A 13,588-nucleotide genomic window follows, 5' to 3' on the forward strand; every position below is an offset into this window, starting at 1 on the left:
ACAGCTAATTTCATCCCAGGTACCACTCACTGCTCCTAATCAGCGGGACGTTCCTCCAACACGTTAACTTTGCTGTAACAAGGAGTTTTACCATAACATAGCTCACGTGTGGCAGTGGTAATTATGTTCAGTTACTCGCAGTGACAACCTGTCCTACAGCCCAAATCCCAAGGAACATTTTCCTCTTTTACTCAGACTGACTTGGGGAAGCCAGTGGGATTTCTGCCTGAGTAAGGTCCGCACGGTTTATGGCTATAAATCCCAGTATATACCATAAATCTGTGTGTAATTATCATTTAAAGGCACCAGCTTGGTTATTAAGCAAATCCAAGCCCTTTTTTCTATATATACACAGTGGCTGCAACAGCATCAAATGTGATGGCGTTTAGCCCAGTAATAAGCCATTGATTCAGCTTGCTCTGATGCTGCCAGCACAGATTCCAAATCTGTTAAACTGGGTTTAGAAATCAAGAGACAGACATGGTCAGTTTTCGCCAATCAAGCTCACAACGTGAAAGCACGTTTGCTGCAGAAGGAAGCAAGCACCAATAACTAACACAATAAGAAACAAACCAAGCTTAAAGGACTGCATGTCTCCGTGCTAACCGAGCCAGATCTTATCGGCTCAGTGTGATGCTTTAAAAGCTAACAGATGAAGGAATAAGACAACTGAATAAAATCTATACAAGGCAGACAATGGAATGGAAGCTTCTGCTCCACTAAGTGAATATATTTGCTAAGAGTAAAGGTCTGTTCTACCCACAAACGGAATATTTAAAGGCAGGAAGAGAGTATTTAAATCCAGGCTGATCATCTTGAAGGTCTCCATGCTACTAACACTGATCCGGACAGTCTTGAATTCGTTGCTAGTGAATGCAGAACACTCCCTTTCTTTCCAAAATTACTATGCAAAAAAGTAATAATAATTTTTGCAATTGTGTAAATGAAGCAGGGCTGGAGATAAGATTTTCTTCCAGCACAGGCAGAGCAACTCCGGAGGTCTGGTTAGGACCTACACTACCAAAAAACCCCACACACTTAAGCCTACAACACTCAAGAAAAATCTCTCTGCCTAATAGGATTTGGATTACAGGACCAACCAGAGAGCTAGCTTTGAAGCCTCACCACGCTGGGCATTGTACAGACATCTCCCCGCAGAGCTTTCAGCCTAGGGAGATTTTCTTAATTCAGCTGCAAAAATGCTACTCAAACTTTCCAGCCGGACTCATTCCCCCGCCACGACATCCTGCAATAGCTCCTGCCAGGGAAAGAGCTGTGGGTGGAGTAAATGCAACCAAACCCTCCCGTGCTGCCATTATTCATTTCTTCCCCACGAATGCAGCTCCGAAGCACTTCGCAGTTCGCTAGCGTGGCTTTTGCGTCCCTTTAAGAAACACTGTCCCTGTCCCGCTGTGCTCCTCCTCAGGCCACGTTACAGTGTCGGTACAAAGCGTGCTGCTCTCGGAGAGCAAAGCTTTGAGTCATGTAACTGGAGGTCTGAAAATCCGATGTGCTTAAGGAAAAGGGACATCGCTGAGCTATAAATAGGTTTGAAAACACATACATCTACGCCCAGCTTTTTCCACAACAGTGCCTGTGTCAGCGCTGGTTTTCCCTGTTAGTCAGATCACAGAGAAAATCACCACCAGCCACCTCCAAGTGGTATGGGATAGCTCCCTACTGAATAGCACCCAGGGGAAGGCAACCCCATCACTGGGTTGAAATGTTGGCCGTGGGGAGCTGTCCCTGGTCCTGAATCACAGCATTTCCTTTAGTAACACACAGGAGAACGAACAGGAGTACTTGAGGCACCTTAGAGACTAACAAATTTATTTGAGCGTAAGCTTTCGTGGGTTACAGCCCACTTCATCAGATGCATTGAATGGAACATATATTGAGGCGATACATATACACATACAGAGAGCATGAAAAGGTGGGAGTTGTCTTACCAACTCTGAGAAGCACACATTCTCGTAGCCACTCAAGATCTAGGACGACTAGCAGCCTTGCAATTAGCACAGTGCATAACGGGGACCAAAAAGCAATCACGGCGCCTTTAGAGAGGCTCTTGCTAAGCCCAGCTTTGCAGGAGCGTAAAATGATTCACAAGTATTCTATATTTATAAAAAGACTTGTGGCAAGTTACTCACATGCTGAATTTTAAATAGAGGGAGAATAAATCTCCTGGGGAGAGAGAGAGAGAGAGAGAGAGACAGACAGACAGACAGAGAAGGGCCCAGCCAGGCACTGCTTAGCCAAGTCTGCCAGAAACACTGTGGTTTCTCTCTTCAATTAGCTAAGGTGATATCAAAACATCCAGCTTCCCCTAGTCCCTGTACAGAGTTAATTATCGTCTCTTCTTACATTCAGAGCAGCAGCAGCCCCGCTTCAAGTCAGAATACTTTCTTAGGCTAATCAAGACTGCCTAGCAACAGCAAGCTGGCTAATGAAGAGTTACTCACTCCTTAGTCCGGACACAATATCACACACTGAGAACAAGAGCCCAGCTGGGGATGGGGGACGGCAACAGGAATTTTTGACAGCGATGCTTAATTTCAGATGAAGGATTTATCGCCTATTAACAGCTGCCTTTTCTCCCCCTTACGCAGACATTACACTGGCTAATATTTCTTTGCAATGCAGGAGTGCAAACTGGGTAGCATACAGTGCAGTCGGGATGGAAAATGAGAGACTGCTTGCGTATTTCATACTGATATCACGTGGCTTTAGCCCTGGCCATACGCCTTTCTATTTTAAACACTCTGTTGAGAGGTGACTGCACACAACCTTTCATGTTCCAGCCGAGATCAGAGCCATATTGCACCATTTTTTCATGCCCTTCGTGATGTTTGGCGCTAACCTTCAAACTCCAGCTTCTGGAATCAGTGACAAACTTGCTCATCATTTCTAAAAAAAATTAAGCACATTTCTAGCCCTCCTGGCGGCGGAGAAAAGCAAATAAACGTGATCCAGATAAACCCCAACGCAAAAAAAAACAACCCCAACTTTACCTTTTCTAAATTTCATGATTGTTCGGGCCTGGCTCCTGTTTTTTTTAAATGCTTAGGCTTGGCAGTACCGCTACTGGCGAGATGCTGTACGGGTACATAGGCAGAAAAAGTCCCTCTCCCAGAAAACTTAAAATCTAAGGCCCTGATACTAGGACGTGAAACAATGCAGACCACCCACTGAAGTCAGCAGAGGTCAGCCAATGTGGTGCTCTTTGGAGGATCAGGATCTATGCTCACAAGAAAGGCAAAGGGGAGAAGGGAAGTATTTTTCATCCTGTCTTACAGATGAGGAACTAAAACAGTGTCTAATGGAGCCTCCATTTAAAAAAATAAAGACAATTTTTTTTTAAAAATGCAGGCACCCACTAAGCAGAGCCTCAAAGAGCAACAGCTGCAAAGCCACCCCCTCCAAAAGACGGTGCTACTGTGCATCAACCACAAACAACAAGAAGAAAGAGGTCCATAAAATACGTAGTATGGGCTAGCTTGGTCCTACTAACTTGGCCAAGTGCAGGGAAGTAGTCGGTGGGTGGAGACAGGGGAAAGATTCATTCCTCTCTCACCAGCCACACTGGAGTTATCACACAGCAATTCACAGCGCTTTGGGGTGTTGATGGGAGGAATTTCTCTCCCCGAACCCCCAGCACAAGGGGAGCTTGGGGAGGAATTTCTGAAGAGTGTGTCTGAGTCAGCTGTGTCTTATTCAGGTCTGTGCCTAACGGGACAATTTAGTCCTTAATAAATACTCTGCCACGCATGACAAGCTGACCAACTTTTTGACATAAGCATCTTCTGAAGGGCCAGACTACTCTACCCAGTCATCACGAGCTTCAAACCTCAAAAAGGAGATGAGCCAACGTAAGAAGCATCAGCACCAAGTTATGTCAATAGCCCACCATCGCAGACACCGCACAGCGATCATTCCACTGAGACGGTGAGCGAGAGGATCCGGCTGATTTTAAAAAGACAGCTCAGTCCAACCACAACTTTAGAACAGCGCGCACTGAGCAGATTTAATCATCTCCGCTCCCGGGATCCCGCAGGGATCAAAATATCAACTAAACCCTCACCCAGGGGATTAAATGTAGCCAATGACGACTTTATATCATATACATACCATACGGATTTTCAATAACCATCCAGGAAACAGACAAGAATGTGGGGCCCAGCATCAATGTATCCTTACAGAAGTTAGTCACATGGCTTAAAGCAGTGGTTCCCAAACTGGGGTTCATCAGCCCCTGGGGGTTTGTGAAATGTTACAGGGGGTTCTCCGGAAAAAATTCCCTAATGGCGGACAGAGCTGTCCCTAGGGACCCCGCCGGGCAGCACGGGGCCAGCAGCACGGAGCCCTGGACTTCCAAGAGCTGAGCAGACCAAAGCAACCGTATCTATCACACTGAGGAGATTTCAACTTCAAGACTCCTTATAAGAAATGGAAAGGGAGGTGGATATTTTTTGCTGTTTTTAAAATTAAATAGGAAGCTAGTATTGTTTTTTAAATGATTATGAAGAACAAGTTTAAGCTTTGTTGTAACGTGTGTTGTTTGCCTGGACTGCTCAAGACCTGAATGATTGTGTAGGAGGAACTCTTTGAGTTGGCTTCTTAAATACCTTCCTGCTGTTTTACATCTGATACTCCTTGATGTAACATAGGAGCCTTGTCTTATAACAGGCTTATTCAAAGTGATACAAAAGTGAGATCTTGGAAGAGTGTTGCCGTTTTCATAACGTAATAAAAATACTGTAATGATTAATAATAAATAGTGTGTAATAAGCATGTCACAAAAACAAATTTTATATTTCCAAGATCACTGCTTTTATAATTTATACTCAGGTGAAGTAGAAAATCCCTGGAAATATTCATTTTTAAGAGGGGGGTTCGCGAGACTTGACATTTTAGTGAAAGGGGTTCACAGGTTGTTAAAGTTTGGGAACCACTGGCTTAATGCATTACTGGAAGGTGCTCTGATACTGAGGCAGGTATAAAGACTTTAGGTACGTATCTGGCCACCATTACTATAGTATCTGAGCACCTCAGAATCTTTAATGCATTTATCCTCACAACACCCCTGGGAGGTAGGGCAGTACTATTATCCCTTGAGGCACTGAGAGAATAAGTGACTTGACCAAGGTCAAATGAGAATCGGCAGCAGGATTAAATAATAGGCAGCAGGTTTAAAACAAATAAAGTATTTCTTCACACAAGGCACAGTCTACCAGTGGAACTCCTTACCAGAGGAGGTTGTGAAGGCCAAGACCATAACAGGGTTCAACAAGAACTAGGTAAGTTCATGGAGGATAGGTCCATCAATGGCTATTAGCCAGGATGGTGTCCCTCGCCTCTGTTTCCCAGAAGCTGGGAATGAGTAACGGGGGATGGATCACTTGTTCTGTTCATTCCCTGTGGAGCACCTGGCACGGACCACGGACAGGATACGGGGCTAGACAGACCTTTGATACGATCCAGTAGGGCCATTCTTATGAAGCATGTGGCAGAACAGGGATTTGAACTTGGGTTTTCCAAGTCCCAGGCTAGTTCCCTAACAACTGGGCTATCCTTCCTATTAATATAGTATAAGCATACAGTTACTATGAGGAATAATACATGTAACACACACACTGTCTCCTGTTCACTCATATCGCTACATCCTAAACGGGGGACACAATGTGTGATAAAGACCCCAAATTAGAGGGATACACCTATTATTCATGCCGGACATTGTGGGATTCCTTCCTGTCGCTTTCATCACTTAATCATGAATTTGCCATTGCAGAGAATTTCCAACGGAAGTCATTTTCAACAAGAAAAGCAAGAGGACCCTCAATATCAATGTATGAAATGTAGGCCCTCTGTGACTGAAATGAATGAAGTCACTATATGCGAGGGGCATCTGAGAGCCCATGCACACAGAGCTGCAAAGCTCCCACCATCTCTGTTTACCTAAATCCAATACGAGATTGAAGCCATTTTGTTTACTTAATCTCAACTGATAAATCCTCACAACGCCTCACAGCGGATTTGACCTGCTGATTCTACGGCTGGGATTTTTAGTCGAATTTTATTGTACAATTTCCACTGAAATCCAATGGAAATTGGGCACTCAACTCCCTTTAGGTGCCTCGAGAGGGAGGGAAAAAAAATCAGTCCCATGCTACATCTGCAGGTCTGGAAATGTATACACCTGTTACCTGAAACCTGAGCAAATTTATCCTTGGCCCACAATAACCATAGACACCCCAGGAAGCCATGTTTGCAGAGGAGAATCACCCTCTCTCATATGTTAATGGGCAGGCACAAAAGTGAAAGTGGGAATGAGAATCTTGCTTTCCAGACATGAAGCTGGAAGTGAAAAGAAATTGTGATCCTTAGCACTCTGCATTCAAGGTCTGCCATCAATAGTTATTTCTTCAAACAACCCCACGGCTTTTAAAGCCAGCTTCAGCTTCCACTATTTGAACCTCTGCACCACTCTCAATACTTGGTTAGATATTTTTAGCCACAGGACCCGAGTGCCATGAAATCCGAGAGAGGAATTTAGATGGATATTCTCCATAGGCTAGCGAGTATCTCCCACGGCTAAAGCTGATCGTACGTCAAAGAGTATTTAAAGTATCAGTAGAGGGGAGGCAAGGATTTATGGGCAGACATTCCTTTGCAATTTAAACAAGTTTTAATTCCCAGCAAAGAGTGGTCAGTGTAGGGGGGTGCGGGTCTGGGGCAGAGGGTGTATCCAATACTGGTGAATAGTGCCAGATTTTTGCAAGTGTGGGCTGGATATTCAAAAGGGCCCGAAACCCAACAGCACCCATTTTAGCCACCTGAATGAAGGAACTGGAGTTTATCACTCCATAACTCATCTTCTCAACGGGAGTTGAGCTCTTTTGAGAAGCTATTTATCCACCAGCACAAGTAGTGTAAGTTTCACCCCATCGCCACAGGCATGGGCCTCAACCCAAACCCGAAGCAACCACTCTCCAGAGGCGGGAGGGGAGTTTTCTCTCAGTACTCATTCAAACTTTGACATCTCTGCTGAGGGGGCAGGAGTTTTTCCTGGCCCTTGTTACGCACGGGGTTAACTACAGCTTTCTCCCGCTCTGCTCAGGTGCCTTTGGGAAGCCTGCCATCCATACCCACAGGAGTGAGATGGGCATTATACTGAGGGGTTTTCCTGATTATGTTAAACTATTTTTTTTCTTGTAAACTCTTGCCTTTAAGTCTCAAGAATAGAGGACAAGTTCATGGAGGATATTCCATCAATAACTATTAGCCAAGATGCTCTGGGTGCCCCATAACCTCTAACTGCCAGAAGCTGGGACTGGACGATGGATGGATCACTCCATAACTGCCCTGTTCTGTTCATTCCCTCTGAATTATCTGGCATTGGCCACCGTCAGAGGACAGGATACTGGGCTAGATGGAGCATAGGCCTGACCCAGTATGGCCGTTTTTATGTTCTTGAGGAAGAATCTCCAGTGGGACTAAGCATGTGTCTAAGTGTCTGCCTTCAATCATGACCAGCTGCACAGATACATCATGTATATAATACTGCACTTGGCTAACACTGCCGTGGAAAGCAAAATGTGCCAAAGAAGATTTGAAACATCCTTTAGCCAAATGGATGATGTAGGCATCAAAAACCCTACCTGATTTTTACGATTTCTATTCTTGAAAGACCACACCCTTTGGAAAGGCATTTTGGGCGAGACTCTGCCATCCTTACTCATACCGAATAGCACCTTATTCCTCAAATAGTGCCAGTGAAGCCAGTGGGACTACTCAGGGATGAAGGTACTTCTTAATGGGAATATAGGTGGCTGAATCGGAGCCTTTGCTGCAGCGGGAGCATCGCAGAGGGTGATCCCCCCTCGAAGCTGAACTTTGATACTCCCAAGTGCGTCAAAGAATTTTAAGTATCTCAACTTGCTTGCCAATCTTGACAGCGCTTTGTTGACTAGCACTTTACTCAGCTCGGATAATTGTAGCTATGGTCAGTATCTCTCTCTGGTTTTCGGGAACTAGCTCAACGCCGTTATGTTTGGGTCTGGAACGCAGGAAAGGGAGGCTGACACCCTCACCGTGCACAGTTCTGAAGGGAAATCTCTCACCTTCCACCACCTCTTGTAAAAAGTTAAGTCCCTTCAAACTGTCAAATGCATCTTGGTTATAACACAGCTAGAATCAACAGAGTTATGACAAGGCTTAATTTGACCCAGAGGAACTCTAAACGAGAAGGTACTAGAATTACGCCGTGGGAGCCTTGATTAGGTTTCACGGGTCCATTTTTAATTACGTACATGTGTGCTGTGTTCATGAGGGACGGTGCAAGATGGCAAAGAGCAGTCAAAGGTGGTAATTAAAGTGTTGTCACCCAACCCAGGCTACCTATTCATTAAGTTAGTCAGTTTTGCCGGGAGAATCGATGTTAGCAATGCAAAGAGGAATGAGTCTTCTGAAGGAGGAACTTTAGATGGAGAAATCAATGCACCCTTCCAATTAGAGAGCTCTGTGACCTGAAGCATGTGGCTTGACGCATACTATTGTGTGTCACCTTTAGATGCGGACAACTGCGTTACATATACAAAAGGCCAAGAGTGACATTTTCAAAGCTGCCCAGGAGATTTGAACACCCTGGAAATGGATGGAAAATGGACAGCCAAATCTCACAGGTGCAAAAATATCAGCCAGGACAAAGCTGTAAGAGTCCTGGTTATTAGTACAGATACAACTCCCTAGCTATCCCAATCTCTCAAAACCCAGAGGGTCATTTTTCAAGGCACCTACTAAACTCTCTTCACAGCCTATTCTAAGAAAGCTAGGCTGCTTACGAACAATATTTAGCCCACATCTAGCATTTTTGTATTCTCAAAGTGCTGAACGAGCAGGCCGTCTTCACAGCAGTCGTATGAAGGGGAGGTGGCTATCCCGATTTTAATGATGGAGAAACTAGCACACACAGGTTAAATGACTTGTCCAAGAATTATTTCCTGTTCCCAGACCTCTGCTCAGCCCACTAACCCACACTGCCGCCCCCAGGAATGCTCTGATTATTGGGGGCCTCACTGTGCTAGGCACAGTACAAACGTATAGCGAAGAGATCACCGCTGCCACCAAGAGTTTACAGGCTAAATAGACAACTCAGACAAAGGATGGGGGGATAGCGGAAAGAGAGAGAGAAGTGACTTGCGGCGGGAATAGAAAGAAGATTTTTCTCAGTCCAACCCCAGAGCCCCATGCACTGGACCACGCCACCTCTCAGATACCGGGATATGTGATCATTGTCCTGAGAACGTAAAAGGAGCTAAATGTGAGGTAGCTGGGTGGAGGAAGGGGCTGAATTCTGAATTTCCTAACTTCTGTAACTTTCAGATCTCTGCTTTCGCAATGCAACAGTGGTGCACTTACACCCAGCAGGGAACAAACATTGATTTTATAAGGAAACTAAGACAGACAGACAACCGGTTAGCTGCACCGGTTTGCAAATGGATCATTTACCACATAAGGCGATGATGTGACTGCTGTCTTCATGCACAAATTTCCTGGTGACGGCTTCTTCCATTATCTGTTTTACCTGAAAGAAAAGACAAAGCGTATTGATAGGGAGATTTTACAAGTCGGTTCCATCAGCTCTGTGGAAGGAGAATCCGAGGCAGATAATTTCCCCATTTGCTCCCCTCCAAATTCAGACCTTTACGTTTACTTGAATTGTTTGTGCTTTTGTTACTCCAGTCATCACTCAAGGATTCATTTCTATGCCCCAGTACAACTGAAATGCGCCACCCCGGCTATATAGCAGCAGCAAGCAGCGGGGTAGGAGGCAGGACAGACTAAGAAGCCAGGTGCGGTCCTGCAGAGGTGTTGTGGATGTAACCAACTTAGACTATGGAATATGGTTCCTCAGTGGTATCGCTGCACCGCGGAACTAAACACTATCTTCAGCCTGGCTCCTTAGGTTAGTGAATGACAGGCCAATGAGCAGCTTCTTACTACACCATCACGCTACATGAAGACGTCGGCTAGCAGCATATTTGTATTAGATACAATGGTGGCTGCTTCCGTGGCTTGCTGGCAGTCAGAAGACCATTAGCAGTGACTGGGACACTGAGGGTTATCAACCCCACACTGATCTCTTGTGCTCCTGCTCCTCACCGGAATACAGAAGAAGGATGGCCCCGTGGCTAGGACTAGCCTTGGCGTTGGGAACCCAGGTTAAGCTCCCTGCTCGGCCACAGCTTGACAACTCACTGAGGGGACAGGTCTACGCTGCACTCAGAAGTGTGACTGCAGCACACCCGACCCAGCTAGCTCCAAGAACAATAGCAGCAATGCCACGGCAGCACGGGCTAGCCGCTCACTCGAGTACATACCCAGGGTCCCGGGCAGGGCTGCCACAGCTTCATTGTTATTGGCGTGAGCTAGATCAAATCCAGGGTGGGTATGTCTACACATGCTCCGGTCACACCTCCGACTGCGGGACGGACCAACCCGTTGCCTCAGATTCAGAGTCACATCTGCTCGTGCGAGTGACAGAAACAAAGTTTGGCTGCTGCAGGAGCGAAATGCAGCCAACACAGCTCAGCAAGCGAGCTGGATTCCACTCCCTCTTGTGTTTACTAAGCTCCAGGCACGGACACCTGTGCAAACCCACCAAAAGCAGGTGTTGCCGAGAGCTCCATCTGCAAACAATGAAGTAGCAGAGGTGCAATTGAGAGCAGTGTTTGGCCTCTGGAGCCTTTATTACAACAGACAACGAATGAGAAGAAAAGGACTCAGCTTGACTCTCAGATCCCAGGTTGAGTTTGCAGGGCTGTGAAGTTAGAAGGGACTTTTTTTTTTTAAATAATCACATTCCTTAGGGAAGCCACTGAGATACCAACACGGGACTCGTGATTCTGTTTGTACCAATCCTCATTGAAGAGGAGAAACACACTTTACAGTGTCCAGTAGGTCCATCGGAAGGTGAAATCCTTAATGCAAGATTCAATGTACTGCACAAACCCTTTGGAATGACGCATGCATTTGCCTTCCTGTGCATAGCTACTTCAGTCCATTAAATGAGATAATTCTACCCTTGTTTCTCTCCACTGGGCGCATTCTGCTGTTTTTCAAACCCACAGACTCTCCCAGTGCTATAATGAGACAAGCATCCTCAGAGAGGTTTCCAGTGACCTTTCAAGCGAATTAGGCAGAGAGAAAAACCCAAGATCAGGCTGATTGCAAATGGTTTACGGTGAGGGTGCGAGGCAGTGACATTTCGTAGCAACAGCTCAGACAAATGCTTCCTGACACCGGATCTCTTTGCAGGTGGGTTGAATCGACAGAAGCAAGTCTATTTTCAAGGGAGGCCTGCAGGGTTTTAACTGTGCAGCTCCCACAGATTCAGAGAAAAAACAGGTGCTGCAAAGCAAACACCCACACACGCTGCTTTGAAATTCTTTCCCCCAGATCTGTTAAAAACAGATTCAGGAGAAGATTTCGTTCTAAATCCAGGGAGTCTGAAATAAAGTGATAAAGCAGGGTAACATTTGTTCATGGCTACATACATACATAAAATCTTATGTTTATACATAAAGGGAGGCAGCATGGCCTAGTGGATAGAGCACTAGACTGGGACTAAGGAGACCTGGGTTCTATTCCCATTAGCCTGCTGGGTGAGCTTGGGCAAGTCCCGCCTCAGTTTCCCCCTCTGTAGAGAAGTCCCTCCTTTGTAAAGTGCTTTGAGGTCTATGCATGGAGAGCCCTGTAGGAGAGCTCAGTATTGCTATAGACTGATAAAAGGTAAACACTTGGAATGGAAAACTTGTTCACGTGTTGCTATAGTGCCGTGTAGTCTTATTGTAGCACCTAGGGGCTGGCACTGAAACCAGGGCCCCTTTGTGCTGTGGAAACACAGAGTAGCTGACAGTCCCTGCCCCCAAGACCTGCCAGTCTCAGCAGAGAAGACGAACGGTGGAAGAAAGCATCATCATCAGCTCCAGTTTAGAGAAGAGAAACTGAGGCTCCCGGTGATGCGATTGGCTCGAGGCGATGCAGGGAGTCTGCCACAGAATTCAACCCAGATCTCCCGAGTCCCAGTCTAATGCATTAACCACAGCACCATCCTTTTTCAGTGTAAACAGCCATGGGAGAGTTAAATGGGCAAGACCACCTCCCCTCAGCGCCTTTAATATTATACCCTGGTCGCCTTTTATTTATGTATTTCTACTACTTTACACATACTTATGCTTCTATCCCCATGTGAACAATTCCTCCCCTTAACAGCCAGGCAGCAGCCCATAATTTCCTCTTAAGTACATCTCACTTCACTTCTAGGAGGTGCAATCACCTTCCACGTATTCAAAGAGTCATAAAACCACTTATCTGCCATTATTGCTCGGCGGTGGAAAGGGACAAAATGGTTTAATGATAGGCCTTCACGTCTGCCGGAACATATGTTAGCTCGCTTAAATGCCAGTAATAAAAAGAGGAAGATTTCAGGTCAGAAAAACCTGATGTCACCAGGGATCGAAAACCTGGATTTTTAGACTCAAGGAAGAGGTGCTGTTCTGCTCAGCATCCTGGCAACCACCTCAAACTCCTCTTTGTTTTCGGAGTCTGCAAAAAAACTCAGCTTTTGCTGTTTGTGTGATCCTGTCCCCTCCCTTTCTCACCGTATCTCAAAGCCATACATAATTCCATAGGTGTCCGTCTATTCCTGGAACTCCAGGTCAGCCAAGCCTCCTCCATTTCCCAGATTGGGGCAAGGACTGGGCTCTTTGTTATGAATTTGTACAGCACCTAGCACAATGAGGTTCTGGTCCCTGACTGCTACCACAATACCACCGATAAACAACATGCTATGGGAAGCCAGTATAGCGGCGCTGTTACTTCTACAACAGAAGTTTGTTTCCAGCACTGCAAAACTTTCCAGCAAATAAGCTACGCAGAGAACACAACATGCTCCTGTCCTCCCCTCTGTGAGTGAGGAATAATCTGTCAACCATGGCAGGAGTGGGGCAGCCATTAATACAGCTCAAGGTCCAGCTTTGGAGGGAAAAAGATCGCTCCTGGGTCAAGCAAAAAATTAAGCTCGCCTTTGGTGTGCGGCTTGTTCCTGGCGGAATGTTAGACGAATTTTACAACTGATTAAATTGACCTTCTGCCTGGAGGAGCCGGGTTCTACCAGGAAAGAAACATTTTGCCTGCACTAGGGTAGGGGTATGTTGGGGGGGCGGGGGGAAGGTTTGAGAGGAGGAAGAGAAATGCAGGTCAGCTAGGTATTGGGAGGTTCCTGAGCGCCGGGTTTATAAAATACAGAGGTGATATAGCATATACCAGAGGATTAGAATCTATAGATTTATCATCCTTGTTAGCTGTATTGCAATAGTGCCAAGGAGTCCCAGCCACGGCCCCAGACTCCATTGTGCTAGGGACGGTACAACTACAGACCAAAAAGACGGCCCCAACCCCAGACGACGGACAAGCTACGAAGCACTTTCCTTAATCCAGCATGCGTTTTGGAGAGCGTAATCTCTTTGGAGCAAGGACGTTTTTCTGGGTTTATAGCGCCAACCCATGTGCTCAGCACAAAGACAAA

General features: G+C 46.0%; 1 protein-coding gene across 4 annotated transcripts in view; it reads right to left on the reverse strand.

The window, feature by feature from the left end:
- The window catches only part of SGSM2 (small G protein signaling modulator 2), a 124,882-nt gene that overhangs the window by 90,278 nt on the left and 21,016 nt on the right, over positions 1-13,588 (reverse strand). For all 4 annotated transcript variants that reach the window (XM_044993816.1, XM_044993814.1, XM_044993815.1 and 1 more), the window contains exon 2: positions 9,508-9,583. In XM_044993816.1, the coding sequence (XP_044849751.1) occupies positions 9,508-9,583 (76 nt within the window). The remainder of the gene's footprint in view (positions 1-9,507; positions 9,584-13,588) is intronic.

The sequence above is a fragment of the Mauremys mutica genome, chromosome 19 (assembly GCF_020497125.1).
Source record: "Mauremys mutica isolate MM-2020 ecotype Southern chromosome 19, ASM2049712v1, whole genome shotgun sequence".
Taxonomy (NCBI): domain Eukaryota; kingdom Metazoa; phylum Chordata; order Testudines; family Geoemydidae; genus Mauremys; species Mauremys mutica.